Here is a 20,442-nt window from a genome sequence, read left to right on the forward strand (position 1 = left end):
AGTTCTTCTATTTTAGAGGCAACCATCACATCATCCCTCCTACCCTAAATGACCACATACTGTAACGCTGTAGAGAACAAATACAGATACAAACTAACTGGGAAAGAGGAACAGCAGCCAAGTCTAGTGACAGAGGCTGTAACAGTGTTAACTAAACCTTTCATACAGGAATGTTAGGGTTAGATGAGGCAGTTTATTTCACATGAAATCTAACTTTAAAAAGCCGGTTTGCATGAAGAGCTTCACGGCTGGTTAAGCAGAAAACTGAGCAACTGAAGGTTTAATGTGATGCTGCTCACATTATATGAATTATATTTATATAATGAGGATTTGTTTCCTCTCTCTGCCCACAGTGTCCTGATGGAGAGAGCAGGCTCACCTGTACCCAGCTGTGTTTCCATGAAGAGTGACTGGTCAATGGGGCCCCCACTCGACTTCAGGGAGGGACCTTTTCATACAGACCAGAGGTAAATGTGTAAAAAACTCACAGTCAGTCAAAAGGTATACAGGCACACAGGCTATGAAGAAAATAGCTTTTTAAAGAATGCACCTTTTTTTAACTTTCACAAATCCCATCTTTTGAAAATTTAAACAGACGTTTTGTCTTTATTTGATATAAACTTAATCTGAGGTAAAAGGATGAGGATTACTGCTAATAATGGAATTGGAAGTTAGTTAATTGAACATTGCATTTCATATTTCAATTCTCAGCATACAGCTGGAAAAGCAGGCTGACCTGTATAAAGCTGGTATCTATTAAAAAATGACTGAACAATAAATTGTCTTCTGGGACGGATGTTTCTGTTTCAATAAGAAATTAAATGCATTCTTATGGACTCAGATCATGCTCAGAATACAGCCTTACTTTTAACATGTTTAATGGACCGGTGCTTGTTTACATTCACAGCAATTTGCAGATGCTCGTATCCAGAGCTATTTCCATTTATTCTAAATTCAGGGACAGTCCCCCTTGGAGCAAGTGGGGGTTAAGGGTCTTGCTCAGGGACCCAAGTCCAGTGGTAGTAGTGCCAGAGGTGGGACTCAAACCCATGATTGTTTGGTCAAGAGACAAGCATCCTAACCACTAGACCACCAATACCAACAACAGCCTGTTAAAGGCTCGCTGGGTTGTCCTGTTACTTTATCAGAAACAAAAAAATCAAACAATTGCTTTCGTACAGCTTGTACACAGTATGATCGAGGTAAATCTTGTCATGCACATGTGTGTGCAGCCTGGATTTTGGGTCTATTGTACTTTTTGTGAGTCTGGACATGTCGACTATGCATGTACAATTGTTCCTCAATTCTGGTGGAATATCATTGCTGTATTCATGCACCAACCATGACTGTTCAGGGTCAGTCCTGCGATGGAGCTGTCCTTCCTGATGGGTTTGTTCAGGGTCAGTGCTGTGACGGAGCTGGCCATCCTGATGAGTTTGTTCAGGGTCAAGGAATTTGTTCAAACAATTGAGAGAGTCTGCTTTCCAAACAGACCTGATCCTCCTTGGAAAGTAGAGTCTGTGCTGACCTTTCTTGTATACCGCTGGTGTGCTGTTTGCCCAGTCCAGTCTGCTGTTCAGGTGGACCCCCAGGTACTTCAGGTAACACTTCCCCACCCCCACTCCCTCCCTCTGGATGGTGACTGGCCTCAGGGGCTTCTTAACCTGCTAAAAATCCACCATCAGCTCCTCTATATGGCTCCCTGTGCTTCGACTCTTCTCCATTCCTTATCTATCCTACAAAGGAGGAGGCATCTGACAGCTTCTGTAGATGCCAAGAGCTGGTGCTGTCCTGGGAGTCCGATGCGTAGATGGTAAACAGGAAGGGGGAGACAGGACGGTTCCCTCAGCTGCCCAGTGTTGCCTCTTAAACTGTCATCTGTTGGTCAGATAGTCCATGATCCAAATGACTTTGGGGGCATCAAGCTGTTTTGTCCCGAGCTTGTGCCTCCATCTGAGAGGCTGGATGGTGTTAAGGGCACTGGAGTCCAAGAACCTGATGCTGACTGTGGTGCTGGCTTTGTGTAGGTGGGAGTAGCTCTGTGGAGCATGTGGATCAGAGCATCATCCACACCTGTGTGTCCCTGGTAGGCAAACCTGCAGGAGATCCAGCTGGTCTGTTACCAGGGGTCAGAGCTGTTTCAGCACTAGCCTCTTAAAGTTCATCATGACAACAAAAGTGAGAGCGACGGGTCTGTAGTCCTTAAGGGAGCTGGAGCGCCTTTTCTTTGGACCACACAGGATGTCTTCCTGAGCTGGGGCACCTTCTGCAGCATAATTTCTACAATTATCTTGCCAGTAGAGTACAGTATATACTAAAATGGATCAAACAAAATCCAGTAGACCATATCTGGTTGGATATCGAACAAACATTCTGTAATGATGTCCAAATCCAGGATCTGCTCTTTATCAGCCTCACCATTAAAAACATTGCTGCTTTAAGAGCATCAATATTAGCTCATCATTGGCAGCCTGGTGGGAATTTCTTAAATTAAAATGTAATGTAATGTACATTGCAACTAGGCCTATATGTATATATATATATATATATATATAAAGCAACTATATTTAATGCTCTATTAATTTCATTCAGGTGTGAGGATGGAGACAATGAGACAGGATCAGGAAATGAAAGGGAAAGCAGCAGGTAGGTCGCTATTCTGTTCTGACCGTAACACAAACTCAGCTAACTGATGTATTATGATTACTGTAAGACTGCATCAGATAGCTGTGTAATTCATGTGCAATAAGTCTGCAAAGTCACTAAATGGGGGGGGGGGCGCCAACATTGTTGTTACATACCCCCCAAGAAGTGAGTAGTTGCCCCCCTGGGAGTAGCTATATTAATCCATAAACACTGGTTTTTACAGTCGATAAAGTCCTGTCAGATGAAGAGGGGAGATGTTTTTGTATCCGGCTGCCTGCATGGGGAGTCCGTTCTGTTGGGATCAGTGTATGATCCTAATACCAACGAACCCTCTTTCTATTCTAAACTCTTAGCGGATATTTCCTCCTTTTCCACATCCCTTACAATTATAGGAAGGGACTTCAACTGTGCTTTGGATCCCATAATAGATTTCAACCCCCCCTAAACACCACTACCCATCCAAAGTGTCTAGATCGACAAAGGAGCTTTGCTCTGAGCTTGGGCTGTTTGATGCCTGGAGGATTGCAAACCCAAGAGTTAAAGACTTCACATTCTATTCAGATCCTCGCAATAGCCATTCCAGGACTAATTACATTTTTATCTCCAGAAAGGCCCTTGACCGGGCCAGGGTTAGCACTATTAAACCTTGCGTGCTATCTGACCATGCATCAGTAAGCCTAGAACTTCTCTCACCATATCTGGATCCGCTATCTAGATATTGGTGCTTTAATCCCACCTTTCTCAGCAATCCATTTTTTGTGAAATATTTAGAACAGTGGAACTTTTACATCTCTGAGAATTCCACTGTTAATATTTCAACATCGACACTTTGAGAAGCAGGAAATGCATACATAAGGGGAGCTATTATCTCGTACACTTCTGCTAAGAGAAAAAAAATATTAACAACTCAACTCGAATTGGCAAAAAGAAATTGAAATTTTGGAAACAGAGTTTAAATCTTCACGCAATTGTAACACAAGACATAAACTAGAGGCCGCTCGCTCCTCTCTTGATCAACTTCTCACGCAGAAAGCAAAAAGCTATATTTTCAACGCAACACACAGGTTATTCGAACATGGCAATAAACTGGGCAGATTATTAGCTCACCTAGTGAGGGGAAGAAAAGAATCTGGAATAATAGCTACACTCTTAGATGAAAAAGGGATGGAACACTACGAAACTAGGAATATAACTCAACTAATGAAAAGGTTTTATGAGGAATTATATTCGTCTGAAAACCAGGATACACTGTCACAGAGGGAAAGATTTTTCAAACAGATTCAGCTGCCTACCCTCTCCAATGCACAGAGAAGCCTTGTCTGCTCCAGTTACCGAAAAAGAGGTTCTCAAAGTTATCCAAGGGCTAAAGGGAGGTAAGGCTCATTTGGGCCGGAATTTTATAAAAAAAACTGGCTAATGTAATAGTTGGACCAATGATTAGGATGTTGACTGAATCATCTGAGAAAGGATGTCTACCTCCAACTCTCTATAATGCTAATATCGCATTAATTCATAAAAAGAACAGGCCTCTGAAAAATTGTGCCTCTTACAGACCCATCAGCTTGATTGGAGTAGACTGCAAGATTCTGGCGAAAGTACTGCCTATTAGATTGGGAAGGTTTCTCCCCTCTTTAATTAATCCAGACCAAACAGGTTTTATATTAAACAGGTACTCTAAAGCCAATATGCGACGCCTATTGAATGTTGAACAATTTTCCGAAACCCATAAGACCAAGGCCCTGGTAATATCCTTAGATGCAGAAAAGGCGTTCGACCGGGTTGAGTGGGAATATCTTTTTGATGTTCTGCAGAGGTTTAGACTGGGTGAAGACTACATCCGCTGGATAAGTGTATTATATAAATCTCCCACTGCCAGGATCCTTATCCACGGATGTGCCTCCGAATTATTCCCCCTTCGTAGAGGGATGCGACAGGGTTGCCCCCCATCTCCACTCCTTTGTGCAATGGCAATTGAGCCACTGGCAGAGGCTATTAGAAGACAAAGGGAAATAACTGGTATTAAACCAGGAGAAATAGATCACAGAATTGCGTTATACGCTGATGACATCCTTTTTCCCGACCCTCAAATGGGAGAAAGATTTACTCCTCAACACAGACTCTAAGTTTTGGATACAAATCTGCTCAAACACATTGGGAATGACTGAGAATGCCAGCTTACAGCTGATACAGTATGAGATTCCTCATAGAACAAACTACACATGACAATGGCTGTTCCAGATGGGTATCAGGGTTACTGATAGATACGCAATCTGCATGAATGACTCTCGATAATTATTTGCACACTATGTGGTACTGCACACCTGTTAAATTCTGGCTGAAGATTTGTGAAGAACTAGGTGATCCCACTAACATTAATATGGGCACAAAAGAAACATCGCACATGCTCCTCACTGTCCTAACCATCGCCAAAAAAAACAATCCTTTTGAACTGGAAGTCAAAAGAGAAATTAACCATAATGCAATTTAAAAAAATCTACTGCTTGATCACATTTCTATGGAGAGAATGTCTGCCTGTACAAAAAATCAGCTGACAGATTTTGAATACTCATGGACCCCAATAAATAATTTCATCACGCAGTGTTGTTGGGGGTAGTGAGGGTTCGCTGCTCTGGCCTCCGAGCTGGAGCCGGGTGTCCTGGCTATTGCAGGTCTCTGGCTTCCCGCCGGCTGGGGTCACGGGGTCGCTGTCCCTGGACGGCTGTGGGTCTGACCTGTGGGGGGAGGCGTTGGGGGTTCAGGGGCTTCGCCTTCCGGGGTGGGGGTGCACTCGGGAGGATGTAGGAAGCTATCTGCTTAAGCAAGAAATCCTGCTTAATGAAATGGGCCCCAGTTCTAGCCCAGTTAGTTATTAGCCATTGTTAGCAATATCAGTTGATAACAGGCATACAGGCACATACAAGCTAGGAGGAAAATAACTTAAATAATGCTTTACTGAAGGTTTAATGTGATACTGCCCACATTACATGAATTATATTTATATAATGAGGGTTTGTTTCCTCTCTCTGCCCACAGTGTCCTGATGGAGAGAGCAGGCTCACCTGCACCCAGCTGTGTTTCCATGAAGAGTGACGGGTCAATGGAGCCTCCAATGAAATTCAGAGAGGGACCTTTTCCTACAGATCAGAGGTAAATGTGTAAACAAACACTGTTTAAAACAATCAGACTCTTATTCAAAATGCATACAGGCACACAACCTATGAGGAAAATACCATAAAAGAAAGTACTTTTTTAACTTTCACAAATCTTGTCATCTTTCAGACTTTACTGAAAATTCCCCAAAGAGTTAACATGATCCTGCCCACTAGGGATGCACCGATCTAACTTTTTCAGTTCCGATACCAATACCTGGGCTTTGGGTATCGGCCGATCCCGAGTACCGATCCGATACCGGTGATTAATTAATAAGACGTATGTCACACTATGGAGAGGAGATGGAGATTATATTTAAGGAGACATCAGGCTTAAATATTTGACCTAAATATCTCATTTTGGAAGACAATGTAAAAAATACGCACACAAATATGTACAGTATAAGCTGAATTACTTACTATTAACATAATACTAACAACCTGGTAACAGTAAAGTGACAGAAATTCAAATTCCAATGTAAGTAATGTTATAAGTATTGTTTCAGGTGCAGCAATCTCCAGGAATTAAAATTGCAGTGTACAACAATAGAAGTGTATTAAATGAAAACCCCGCACTTTGAGGGTCGCCTCTCGCGTCCAGTCAGTGTGCAGTTAAACTCAAAAGCGATAATGGGCACATGTCAGAGATCCAGGTATCAGTGGTGAAGCTAATCGCTGGTACATCTTTTATCATTTGTGATACAGGTTCCCATACTTTTTTGTACAGCTGACGCAGAGCGGTCTCAGAAAAATGTTTCCGTCATGTCAAACTGTACCATGGTTCAAAGTGTTCAATCGGGCAGCGGAATCCCTCATTTTCTACAACTACGATGGGTTGCTCATCCAGAACAATCAATTCGAGTACCTTTTCTGTTATTTTTCTTGCTTTTACAGTATTGCTGGGGAGTCTCTCGCACCTTTGCAGTGCTGCCTGTAGAGTTACCTGCCTCGTCAGTCCCCTGTTTTTGTTCTGTTCAGCTCCTCACACTCTTTGGCATGACGCTGCTGGAGGAGCTTCATTAAGTTGGTCGTGTTATACTTTGCAGTGCTGCCTGTAGAGTTACCTGCCTCGTCAGTCCCCTGTTTTTGTTCTGTTCAGCTCCTCACACTCTTTGGCATGACGCTGCTGGAGGAGCTTCATTAAGTTGGTCGTGTTATACTTTGCAGTGCTGCCTGTAGAGTTACCTGCCTCGTCAGTCCCCTGTTTTTCTTCTGTTCAGCTCCTCACACTCTTTGGCATGACGCTTCTGGAGGTGCTTCATTAAGTTGGTCGTGTTATACTTTGCAGTGCTGCTGCCTCCCCGCGAAACATTGGCTCTGCAGATATTGCAAACCGCCGTGGAACTTGTTGGCGTAGCAAGTGTGAAATACCCCCACACAGATGACAGTTTGTCGTTAGCTCCTTCCATGCTGTTAGCTGTTCTTGTAGCTTTTCTTAACAAAACGTGCTGGTTTAACTGCGCGCCGCTGATGCATTACGAAGTTTGCGCGCACTTGACGTAGCTTCTGCACGTGTACGAATACAGAAAAACTTTATAAATTAATCAAATAGATTAGTCCCATAGATCGGCCCAATGCCACCGATATCCGATCCACTTATTTAAGCCTTTAACCGATATAGATATCGGATCGGTGCATCCCTACTGCCCACATTACGTGAATTATATTTATATAATGAGGATTTGTTTCCTCTCACCGTCCACAGTGTCCTGATGGAGAGGATAAATGCTTCTCAAAGAATGCATCTTTTTTAACTTTCACAAATCCTATTGTCTTTGAAAATTTAAACAGTAGTTTTGCTGGTGTTCAATATAAACTTCATCTGAGGTAAAAGGATGAGGATTAATGTAAAGACTGATTTCCTGCAAGCTGAAATTAGAGTTAGTGAATTAAGTTGCTTAATTGAAATTTCATTGCTTTACTCGTGCACTAACCACGACCGTCTGTGTCGACTGATAAGTGCATTATATATGCAGACCGTTCACTGACCATAATGACATGTGGCAAAGTGAAGTGTGAGAAGATCCTCAGTAGAACTTCTTAGCTCACCAACAACACATTATGCGGTACAGTATTTTGCGTAGAAAAGCACCATAGCAGCACGTCTACAGATAGTGGTTTGACATTGCTGGTAGTGTGACACCAGTGATACGCCAGTAGTACGGTATTGCTGGGTTTTTTTCTCTGATGGCCTCGTCGCTTGTCACAGAGGGTGGGTTTGGTTGCCACCTGCTTCATATTGATAAATAAAACTTTGTATCCTGTTTTGAACCAAAATGAGAAAGTTGAAAGTTGCAGCACTGATTGCTGATGTCTGTGATTGTAAGCGCCTGCATTCTGTATGTCCCACTGGATCACGATGCTTCAAGGCGTGAAATAAGTTTGTAGTATTTCCAGTTTTAGTCGGCACATGTTTTACAGTTACAAACACAGTACCAGTCTGTTGTGTCTTAAGCTTCTTTAAACTGCCAAAGTATCACAACACCACTGATGTCTTTTTACCTGGTTTATCCACAATATCTCCTTTTTAAAAACACGTGGCTGCTGATACAGACGCTGCAGTTTCTCTCCCGTGACTCGCCTGTTTTACCAGAACAGTAGCATGTGGGCCCTGCTAACCCAGTAAACCTCACTGTGCGTTTGCTGTGTTTAGGTTGTTCATCCTCCGAACACTGTGATTGGCAGCAGGCCAGGTTGTATTAGTCGGCTGACAAAACGCCACCATGATCCTTCCTAGAGTGTCTGAATTCTCTGTGGATTATTACTCTGTGGATTTATGGATTGAATTTTATTGTTCACTTTCATTTTGGATTTTGCTGCATTGCCCTTATTGGGCTGGTTACTTTCGACTTACCTGCCCCCCCACTGAGTTAATTATCGTTATCATTTTATCTCCCAGCCTTACGTTAAATTACCCACTCTAGGGTTATCGACATTATTCCAAAGTTGTCTACAAGAAGGTTGGAGCAACACAAATATTACCAGGACTCCATAAATGGATACTTTGTTAAATGTTTGTTTTTCTTCTGTTTCAGTTGTGTGATTCAACAATTGCATATGTTGCAGGGAGGGAAGGCAATAAATTCAACATCTGAAACTATGTATTGCCTGGTGTTTTGTGGGTGTGATTTTACTGCGAGAAAGTACCAAGAGTGCGGTACTTCAAGCTGTTGGTTTTTCACTGGCTTATGACATCGCAGTGCGAGACGGGGTATTTTGGCCTGATTCCGAAAAATGGCTGTAGTATATTGTAGGGCTGGTGGATGTGTGATATGATGAAGTGATGATTTGAGGTGTGATGAAGATGAACAAAACGTCACACAGGAATCATCTCTGTCAGTTTGTTTACATGCAAACCAAGAAAAACTAATTATTGTGTTAGTCTGACTAAACCCAGACTTTTAAAGTGCATGTAAACAGCACTACCCCCCCTCAAGGATATTTACACTGGCAGACTGCACCAGTAACAGAGCCAGTAACATCATCACAGGCTCCTCACACCCTGGACGCTACCTTTTCTCCCCCCTCATCCCAAGAAAGATTATTCAGGGCAACTGGACTTGTTTAGTTCCTTGAAGACGTTCCGCCCTTCAATCCAGAGGGCTTTCTGCATTCTGACTGACTGGTTAGAGTAGCAGGTTTATAAATCCTGTGGAGCCCTCAAGTCGTTAATACTCGATGGTCACCTGTGGGTTGTTGTGTCCCCTGGCTTTCATGTATGTCACTGTGACCACCTGGGCCAGGGTATGAATGACTGTGAAACTGTCTGGGTGGAGTTGAAAGAACAGCATTGTAAGTGGGTGATAAATTATGCCTAAGGCCACCTCCTCTGTTTAACGAGGGTCGTTTTCTTGCAGTAAATTGCTTCTCTCACACCTCGTTTGAACCAGTCAGCCTCCCGGTTCAGAATCTTAACGTCCTGGTCATCAAAGGAGTGGCCCTTGTCTTTCAGATGTAGGTGAACTGCTGAGTCTTGTCCTGATTGGCTGGCTCTTCTGTGCCGTGCCATGCGTTTATGGAGCTGCTGTTTGGTTTCTCCTGTGTACAGATCTGTACATTCCTCACTGCACTGAACTGCATATACTACGCTGCTCTGTTTGTGTCTGGGTGTTTTGTCTTTGAGGTGGACCAGTTTCTGTCTCAGTGTGTTGCCTGGTGTGAAATGTGTAGCACGGCTACAACTGACAGGGAAGAGAACAAACGTAAGAGTGTTATCATCCCTTATGTTACAGGGGTGGCTGAAAAGCTCAGGAGGATTTTCACGGCATCCCTGTACATTTCAAACACATTGTACTCAGACACTCACACTGTAAGAGGACGGCTGTTTCTTTTTGTGTGTTGTTCTTATTTCTTATTTATTACTTTAACTTAAACTGCTAAACAGAGAGCTGCTGAACTATTATTTCACTGTTTTTGTAATAGTGACAATAAAGGTCTGTCTGTCTGATGATAAACTGATAAACTGAGTTTATCATTTGCTCAATTTAGTTGTCTGTCCAGTATAGTTGTTTATGTATGACAATTACACATGGTGTTGGCATAACTGTGTAGTTAATTTAGCAGCCATAACTGTATAGTTAATTGAACATCCATTACTGTGTAGTTAATTTTACACACATAACTGTTGTTGGCTGCATTAGTTGATATTAGTTGTGCCAATTTGATTTTATTTGTCGATCCAGACGTACAGCATTTCTTTCTAATTTAGATCGAGTTTTTAAATGAATGGAGGAAATATTTTTACAGTGCATCAACAATTGAATCATGGACAGAAAATAAACAATTTTGTATTTTTTAAGGTCTATTGTTTGTAAAAATGTTGATATTGAGCTTCCTGTCAGAGACCATCATAAATTCTCAGGATATTTACTCAGTTTGCTGACAGGATGGTGAATGAAATGTTGTTAGTTAGCTCTGCTAATTAAGCTGAAATCTGTTTGAAATCAAGTTAAACTCTCTAAAAGCCATTGAATACAAAGGGCTACATATCAAACTGTCTGTCCTGCCTGCTGTCTCTCTGTGTGGAGGAGCAGGATGTCACTGGTTCTCTTCTGCTGTTATGAGAAGATTGATGTTATGAAGCCGCCCTAATGAATAAAGCTTAAAAAGGCATCTTACACCTTTACACATTAAAATACACCACTAGGTTATTCTGTATCAGCAGCAAGAGCACTTTTAATGGGGACCATTACAGACTTTCTGTTACACTTTGTGAAGATGATTGGAGGTCTTTATATTTCCGCCTTATTGACAGAGACCAAATGGATGAATGCAGTTCAGATCTACAGGAGAAACCGGGTTTATCTTCCACATTGAAGGTTTGTATTCATTGCTGATATATATTTTCTGAAGTGTTGTGTGAATTAGCTTATATTTTATACAGCTGTACAGTAAGAAACTAATCATGTTAAGTGAAGATATTCAACCCTACGATTCACAAATGAAACTATGAAATGGTTTAGTTCAAGTAGCAATTATTAACTGTGATGGTGTGTTTTAGTCACTAGAGAAAAATGCTGTGAGGTTCCTGAAGGACGAGCTGAAGAAGATCACGAGGTACCTAGATCAGAATGACCCAGAATGCTCTGAGCCTCAGCTGGAGGAGGACAATGACCAGGACAGTGACGGTCAGATGCAGAAGACCTGTGGTAGAGAAGGAGCTCTGAAGATCACACTGTACATCCTGAGGACCATGGAGCAAAATGATCTCGCTGACCTACTGGAGAAGAGTAAGAGCTAAATCTCATTCTCTGTGTGTTTGTTTGGCCTCAGAAAAACAGTATATGGAAAAAAACATGTATTACATTTCAGTTTATCATTTAATTTGATTTGATTTAGTTTTGCTTACATGAGTAAAAATATGTTTTTTGAAAAGTCTGTGCATTTACCTCTCATTTAATTTCAGGGCATCTTCTGTTACAATGTCAGCGCACAATCAAATGTAACCTGAAGAAGAAATTTGAGTGTGTATTTGAAGGCAAAGCTAAGGAAGGACAGCCAACACTTCTCAATGAGATTTACACAGAACTCTACATAACTGAAGGAGGGACTGGAGGAGTCAATGATGAACATGAAGTGAGACAGATTGAAACAGCATCCAAGAAAAGGCAAACAGAAGATACTACAGTCAAGTGCAATGATATATTTAAACCCTTATGTGGGCGTGAGACACCTATCAGAACTGTACTCACTAAAGGGGTGGCAGGTATCGGGAAAACAGTCTCTGTGCAGAAATTTATTCTCGACTGGGTGGATGGAAAAGCAAACCAGGATGTTCACTTCATGTTTGCTCTTCCTTTCCGGGACCTGAATTTGATTAAAGATGAATACAGTCTGATTGATCTGCTTCATCGCTTTGTCCCAGAACTGAAATCATTTGAATCCACTGAGCTGTTTAGGCACAAAGTCTTGTTCATCTTTGATGGTCTGGATGAGTGTCGCCTTCCTCTAGATTTTCAGAACAATGAGAGCTGGTTTGATGTAACAAAGAAAACGTCACTAGATGTGCTGTTGACTAACCTCATTAGGGGGAATCTGCTTCCATCCGCTCTCCTCTGGATAACCTCCCGGCCTGCAGCAACCAATCAGATACCTCCTGAGTGTGTCCACCAGGTGACAGAGATACGAGGGTTCAGTGATGCCCAGAAGGAGGAGTATTTCAGGAGGAGATTCAGTGATGAGAGTCTGGCCAGCAGGATTATCACACATGTGAAATCATCAAGGAGCCTCTTCATCATGTGCCACATACCTGTGTTCTGCTGGATTTCAGCCACTGTCCTTAAGAGGCTTTTTAGTGAGACTGACAGGGGAGAAATTCCAAGGACTCTGACTGAAATGTACACACACTTCCTGATCTTTCAGACAGGTTTAAAAAATGACAAGTACATGAAAAACTGTGAAACCAAGCTTAAGGAACACAGCAAGAAATTCCTTTTAAAACTGGGGAAACTGGCTTTTGACAACCTTGAGAAAGGCAATCTCATATTTTATGAGCAAGATCTGACAGAGAATGACATTAATGTCAGTGAAGCTTCAGTTTACTCTGGAGTGTGTACAGAAGTCTTTAAGGAGGAGTATGGGCTGTATCAGGAGAAGGTGTACTGCTTTGTGCATCTGAGCATCCAGGAGTATCTCGCTGCTTTATGCAAGTTTCTGTCAAACTCATCAGCTAATTTGCTGAAGACTGCAGTAGATCAGGCATTAGAGAGCAAGAATGGACACTTGGACCTCTACCTCCGCTTCCTCCTGGGCCTCTCAACAGACTCCAGTAAGACTCTGTTACAAAGGCTACTGGGAGAGACAAGAACCAGCTCACATGACATTAAAAAAACAGCTCAATACATCAAGGGGAAAATAAAGGACAATTTATCTCCAGAAAGGACCATCAACCTGTTCCACTGTCTGAATGAGCTGGGTGACAATTCTCTAGTAGAGGAAGTACAAGGATACCTGAATTCAGGACGTCTTTCAGCAGAAGACCTCTCACCTGCACAGTATTCAGCTCTGGCCTTTGTGTTACTGATGTCAGATGAGGAGCTGGATGTGTTTGATCTGAAGAAATTCGTCAGATCAGATAAGGAACATTGGAGGCTGCTGCCTGTGGTCAAGACATCTAGGACAGCTCTGTAAGTGAGGATGTGGAAACGTATCTTGTCTGACAGTAACAGATTAACATTGTTTAAAATATGTAAAATATGAAATTTATTTCTCCTCATGCATTAATAACTGGGCTAGATTTTTTTTGATAATCTGGGACCCAGATTTTATAATGACTGAAGGTAGTGATGTAGTAAAACACAAAGTGACATTTCCATGACCACCCAGGGTGCATCTTGACCTGCTATAGAAACAAAGGGGATCTTTATCTGGGGGGTTTATGAGTGAAATGATCCTTTATTTGGAAGTACTGGTACATTGGAGTGCTTCTCTTCTCACTCTCCATGAGAGACACAGACACATTTACAGGTGACACCAAGCTTAGGGTCACAGCACAGGGTCAGCTGACATCCAGCAGCCCAGGAGCTGGGGGTTAAGGGCCTCGATCAAGGGCCCACAGACATGTGACTGTTCTGCTGAGTGTCTGACCAGCGATCCTCCAACCACAGGCACCGAGGCTTAGCCTGCTGAGCCACACACCAGCCCCACAGACATGGTATGTGAGTGTTACTGTCAGCAGGTGTGTCCAGGTGATGAAGCCCAGAGCTGGGAGCTTCCAGAAGACTGCTGTCTCTGACTGCTCACTGGCGCCCTCTGCTGGCCTCAGCTGCTCCTGGCTGAGGATGTGATGGCACAGCTAGTCAGGCAGTAACAGATTAACATTATTTTAAATTTAAAATGAAACTATATGGTGGGATATTCGGGCATAAATGAGGGCACAGGCACAGGGGCGCCTATAGTCATAAAATGTAGTCACACTGTCTCCAATAATGGTCACAAAATGCAGCTAAATGGTCGCAGTCTGGAAACATGTGAAGCCACACTTTTGATTCTTAGGCATTATTTACATTATGTGAAAAACAAAAACAACAACAGACATGGGAACCGGTTCCCAGGTTTGTCTCTGGATGCACTTTTCTCCTCTATAATATGTTTGTGTGATGTTACATTAGACAGCCAATCAGCAGCGCCTTTAAATCTTTACGTGAGTATGCTGCATGCTTATTAGCTCACAGGTGCTGAGATAGTGTTTCGGTATCGAAATTTAGCACCGAAAGAGAATAAATTTTCGAACCTCGATAGGATCAGAACAGTTTGGTCGGTACCACAAAAGTACCGAAGTTCAATATCCAGCCCTACTTTGGGGAAACCTGGCAGAACGATGGCTGACGACTGCAGTGGAAGCTGTTTCATTGGTCTGAATATATTACGGGAAGATTCATATATAATTTCCACATGCATCGTTAATAATACAGAGTACCATGAACTATGTGTAAGTTGTGTCTTAAAATGTTTTCTTTTCCAGGTTGGACAGCTGTAATCTCACAGAGAAATGCTGTGAGGTGCTGGCTTCAGCTCTCAGATCAAACTCCTCACACCTGAGAGAGCTGGACCTGAGTAACAATTACCTGCAGGATTCAGGAGTGACGCTGCTCTCTGCTGGACTGGGGGATTCACACTGTAAACCGGAGATACTGAGGTCAGTATTACTGGGTAATCCACACTTTTAACTAATTATTGAAAGGAGTCGCTTTGTATGAAAGTAGTTACATTTACTTTAAAGTCACACTTGTTTTGGTGAGGTGATCTTATTTATCTTAGATTTTTTGTCCATCTCTCTGCAGGCTGTCAGGCTGTAGAGTCACAGAAGAAGGCTGTTCTTCCCTGGTTTCAGCTCTGAGGTCAAACCCCTCACACCTGAGAGAGCTGGATCTGAGCTACAATCACCCAGGAGACTCAGGAGTGAAGCTGCTCTCTGCTCTACTGGAGGATCCCAGCTGTAAACTGGAGAAGCTGAAGTGAGTAGAGAGTGAACATTTAATGTCAGTTCAAGTCAAGTTTCTTTGTCTAGCACATGTTCATACACCAAGGTCATTCAAAGTGCTTTCCGGAAAATATAAAAAATAAACTGTATAATGTAAAAATAGACAAAGAAAAATGTGAAAATAAACATAATTAAAAGAACATGAAACATTTAAGAACGGATATTATAAGTGACAAAGTGCCACAGCCATAAGATATGATCACATAGTCGACCATCGAGCTCTGGTGCCTGGTGCCTTATAAACACCCTTATGCTGAACACGGTGTTCGCTATGGACAGACTGTGGTTCACACAGGAGTCCAATAACAGAGCAGCACTGGGGTTCAGATTGGCCAGGCTGTGCCTTCCAGCTACCCATCCAAGGTCTCCAAGAAGAACCCACTGATCTAACACCATACTGTCATGGATAACCTCCCTCATGCGTTACCCACTGATCTAACACCATACTGTCATGGATAACCTTCCTCAAGCGTTACCCACTGATCTAACACCATACTGTCGTGGATAACCTCCCTCAAGCGTTACCCACTGATCTAACACCATACTGTCGTGGATAACCTCCCTCAAGCGTTACCCACTGATCTAACACCATACTGTCGTGGATAACCTCCCTCAAGCGTTACCCACTGATCTAACACCATACTGTCGTGGATAACCTCCCTCAAGCGTTACCCACTGATCTAACACCATACTGTCGTGGATAACCTCCCTCAAGCGTTACCCACTGATCTAACACCATACTGTCATGGATAACCTCCCTCAAGCGTTACCCACTGATCTAACACCATACTGTCGTGGATAACCTCCCTCAAGCGTTCCCCACTGATCTAACACCATACTGTCGTGGATAACCTCCCTCAAGCGTTACCCACTGATCTAATACCATACTGTCATGGATAACTTCCCTCAAGTGTTACCCACTGATCTAACGCTATACTTTTATGGCTGAGAGCCGATCACTGCTGTTTCAATTCTTTCAATTGTATTTTTGTTAACAATAATTTCCCTGCTACAGAAAATGTGTTTCCCAAAAAGAAGTTTGGCAGGACGACCCATAATGCACTTAAGCAGCAACATAATAAACAAACACAAACAGCTTCTTTGTTCTTCTCCAACTTCCTTATATCCCACAAACTAATCAGCTGTAAACCATGTTAGAAATAACTAAGCAGTAAAGCAGGAAGCCAGTCGTTCTTAGCACATGGTTTGTGTTGTTCAGCAGAGCTAATAGACAAAGGAAGGTGACAGTTATGTTGCAGTTTAGAACTTAAATATGCTTTTTATATACTGTACAATAAATTCATTGTTTTACAAAATCTCTTCTGTGATGGCAGTGATGGCTCACATACAGATTACCAATGCGTAAGGTGGTTTTATAAGTGTTTCATTTTCCTAAGGGTGGACCGGTGTGAACTCACAGAGAAATGCTGTGAGGTGCTGGCTTCAGCTCTTAGATCAAACTCCTCACACCTGAGAGAGCTGGACCTGAGTGACAATGACCTGCAGGATTCAGGAGTGAAGCTGCTCTCTGCTGAACTGGGGGATTCCCACTGTAAACTGGAGATACTGAGGTCAGTTACTGGGAATTCCACACTGTAAACTGGAGATACTGAACTCAGTATTACTGGGTATTCCACCCTAAACTGGGATCCTAAGGTCAATGTTACTGGGTATTCCACACTTTTAACTGTAAATATTGAAAGAACTCACATTGTATGAAAGTAGTCACATTTACTTGAAAGTCAGTAATAATGACATTATCTTAGTTATCTGAGAGTTTTTTTCTGTCTCTCTGCAGGCTGTCAGGCTGTAGAGTCACAGAAGAAGGCTGTTCTTCCCTGGCTTCAGCTCTGAGGTCAAACCCCTCACACCTGAGAGAGCTGGATCTGAGCTACAATCACCCAGGAGACTCAGGAGTGAAGCTGCTCTCTGCTGTACTGGAGGATCCCAGCTGTAAACTGGAGAAGCTGAAGTGAGTACAGAGTGTGTGTCTGACATGCTACAGATATTTATGCATGTATGTGAAGAAGAGGCACCAATAAATAAATGGATACAGCAGTACTATGTCATTCTGCTTCTCCTACAGTGTGGACCACAGTGGAGAGTGCAGGAACAGACCAGGCTTACAGAAATGTAAGTGTGTTTGCAGGTTTTTATTAATAATACCATCAATACTATGTTATGGTTGTATTCACACAGTTGTTGTGTTGAGTGTGTTTTCTGCACTGTATGTAGATGGATTTCCATGTTTGTGTTTAGGTGAGTTTCTATGTGTGTCATTTTAGACAACATCCAAATGAGAAAAACAAAACATCAAAATCATCACCAAAACACTATTCATTCATTTATACGTAAAAAAAAATATATTTTTTTTACAAATACTTTATAACTGCTTATATCATCTTTGTGTTTGTGTTGGAGCGTAATATGGTTAAAATATATTCTTTTTCACAAAAAAGAATCCTTTGCATTCGTTCTTTTTGCACATGCCGTGAGTGTATGTGTTTCCTGTGTGAGATTCGTTAGTATTGTCCTAAGACGGCACCCATAGGCAGTGATACCAGGCTCTCTCCTCCAGTGTGAGATGTGAATTTGCATTTTTACAGGGTGGTTCTGGAACAATTCAAGAGTTAATATTCGTGAGAGAATATTCCTGATTGGCCAGGGAATGCCTTAGAGGGCACCAGGGGTGCCCAAATCCAGTCCTGGAGGGCCAGAGCCCTGCACATTTTTGGGTTTCCCCTCATTTAACACACTTGATTCACTCCTTGTGCTAATTACCACACAGCTCTTGACCTGAATCCTTTATGGTGGAACAGGGAAAGAACTAAGCTACACAGGGCTCCGGCCCCCCAGGACTGGATTTGGGCACCCATGCCTGAGACAGAAAAAAACAGGCGACACATATCGATGTTAACTGACCAATCAGGTAGTGCTCCTCTCATAAATATTAATGAGCCAGCCAATCATGTAAGGCTTCTTATGAATTTTGATAAGATTTCACGAACCACGGTGCTAAAAGAAATTTGCGCCCGGGACACACTGGATATGCGGCGAAAAATATAATTTAACAGATTAGAGCGGCCACGTGCCTGGGCGAAATTTCGGGGCCAACGCCTCGCGGCAGCGGCACCGCATCTAGAGTCACGCGCGCGGTAAGCGGTTCTCTACGGAAGCGTGTTGCATTCGTCTGAAAAACAATCAATTCTGTTTTTTCCGAATTAATGAAATAACCATCCTGTTTTTCTGAGTAATTTTTTTCTGTTTTTCATGATGCACGATCTGTGTAGTTTAATCCGCTTTCATTGATGGTTTGTAGACGGTATTATCATTAGTTTGCTGACTGCGCGGCACCTATTCCGCCCCGCTTGACACCGCAGTGTTTCTCCCGGATCAGTAGATACAGTATGACACGCTTCACGGAAATAAGCCGATGCATGTGAAATGCATTCAGAGCGGCTTTGCTGTGACTAAAGACCATGTCAGACAATCACTGCAAAAACTGGATCCTCATGGAGCGTAACTCCGGCGCCGGAATCGTCTTCGGAGGCGTTTGTATCAGAATCCAGGTCCAAACCTTTATTAAATGTCACTTTAAATATGTAATAATATTACTTATATATTCTATCATTTTCAAAGGTAAATACAGGTAGAAATACAGAGAGCAGCGAGGCGGCCGGTGTGTCCCGGCTTTAGCGGGTAGAAGGAAGTTCGTCTGTAAAGTAAATACACTGACTTTTAGTATTAATATCTGGTGCCGTTTTGTGGTAAATATGCTTGTGGTTAATGTGTCTGATGAATGTCGCTGCTTGTAATTTTATTTACCCGTAATTAAGCTCTCAGTTTAGCTCGCGCCGCATTTTGGCGGCTCTTCCCGCCCGCGTCGCGCGCCGTCCGACATTTCCTGAGCTATTTCATAAACTTCAGTTCCCGCTTCGTTCGGGAAATTGTGCTGTTTTTATATTGTACAGAAACATAAAGTACAGGCTGCCTGATGGTATTAATAATTCTCCCTCCTGCCTACAGACTCCTGCCAGCTGACGCTGGACCCCAACACAGCAAACAGACACCTGTCTCTGTCAGGGGGGAACAGGAAGGTGACACGGGGGGCAGAGCAGCCATATCCTGATCATCCAGAGAGATTTGACAGCTACCCCCAAGTTCTGTGCATAGAGAGTCTGACTGGCCGCTGTTACTGGGAGGCTGAGTGGGATGGAGATGGAGCCCTGATAGGAGTGACTTATAAAGGGATTGGGAGGAAAGGAGGGAGTGACTGTGTGCTTGGAGACAATGACAAGTCATGGTGTCTGTACTGTGATCCTGACAGTTACTCTGTCCTGCACAATAAGAAACAGACTCTCATACCCATAAAGCCCTCAGGCTCCCGCAGAGTAGGAGTGTATCTGGACTGGGGGGCTGGTGCTCTGTCCTTCTACAGAGTCTCCTCTGATGGACTGACCCCCCTGTACAGATTCACCTCCTCATTCACTGAGCTCCTCTATCCAGGGTTTTGGGTTAATCTAAACTCCTCAGTGTCACTGTGACGTGTTGCTGGTTCTCCTGGCAAAAAGGTAAAATCTCTGCTTTTTAATCCTTTATAATCCTTTTTACTCTGAAATGTATGTTTGACAAAAATAAGTTTTTCTGCCTGAATAAAATGTAACTAAATATAATCCTGATGAGTGGGGGGGCTTTCCCCCTCCCCTGTATATGTACATTTTATATTTTTATGTCTATTTACTGTATTTCCTCCCTGTACAATGACAATAAAGGCTTTCTGTTCTGTCCTATTAATGTCCTGCTTCAGCGTCACCCAAAGCATAACTGAGTCACTTAATGAAACCACAGTCTGCTGGATTAAATTAAATAAATTCACTTTACTAATAACACAATGAGAGTAAGTCAGTGTAAATAATGATCATTTAACTGGAGACATAACAGAAACATATAATTATATCCTGTTACTGCTCTGGTTCAGTGGATTAAAGTAAACAAAATTATTAATTTATGTGATTAAATAATAAATTGTCTTTTATTAGATAAATATGACGACCCCCCCCTGTAGAAGGTCTGGCATCGCCCCCGTCAGACAGGAGGGGCAGGTGCGCAGGTAGCCTTACTCCCCCACTGTAAAAGGTACCCCCCCCCCCACGTGCCTGACAGAGA

The 20,442-nt window shown here is 42.6% G+C and overlaps 2 protein-coding genes across 2 annotated transcripts in view; both read left to right on the top strand.

Annotated features, from left to right (window-relative positions):
- The first annotated feature begins 357 nt into the window (after window positions 1–357).
- The window catches only part of LOC111836308 (NLR family CARD domain-containing protein 3-like), a 50,463-nt gene continuing 30,378 nt past the window's right edge, over window positions 358–20,442 (top strand). Inside the window, exons 1-3 of the mRNA XM_072706486.1 lie at window positions 358–467; window positions 2,593–2,646; window positions 5,680–5,793. Coding sequence (XP_072562587.1) covers window positions 361–467; window positions 2,593–2,646; window positions 5,680–5,793 — 275 coding nt within the window. The 5' untranslated portion in view covers window positions 358–360. The remainder of the gene's footprint in view (window positions 468–2,592; window positions 2,647–5,679; window positions 5,794–20,442) is intronic.
- LOC140582474 (NACHT, LRR and PYD domains-containing protein 3-like) lies at window positions 9,474–20,070 on the top strand. Its single transcript, XM_072706865.1, has 8 exons — window positions 9,474–9,539; window positions 11,296–11,524; window positions 11,701–13,420; window positions 14,758–14,931; window positions 16,674–16,847; window positions 17,075–17,248; window positions 17,363–17,409; window positions 19,303–20,070. Exons 1-8 carry the CDS (start codon window positions 9,474–9,476, stop codon window positions 19,818–19,820), a joined length of 3,102 nt encoding a protein of 1,033 aa, XP_072562966.1. The 3' UTR covers window positions 19,821–20,070.

The sequence above is a fragment of the Paramormyrops kingsleyae genome, chromosome 24 (assembly GCF_048594095.1).
Source record: "Paramormyrops kingsleyae isolate MSU_618 chromosome 24, PKINGS_0.4, whole genome shotgun sequence".
In the NCBI taxonomy this organism is placed as follows: Eukaryota; Metazoa; Chordata; class Actinopteri; order Osteoglossiformes; family Mormyridae; genus Paramormyrops; species Paramormyrops kingsleyae.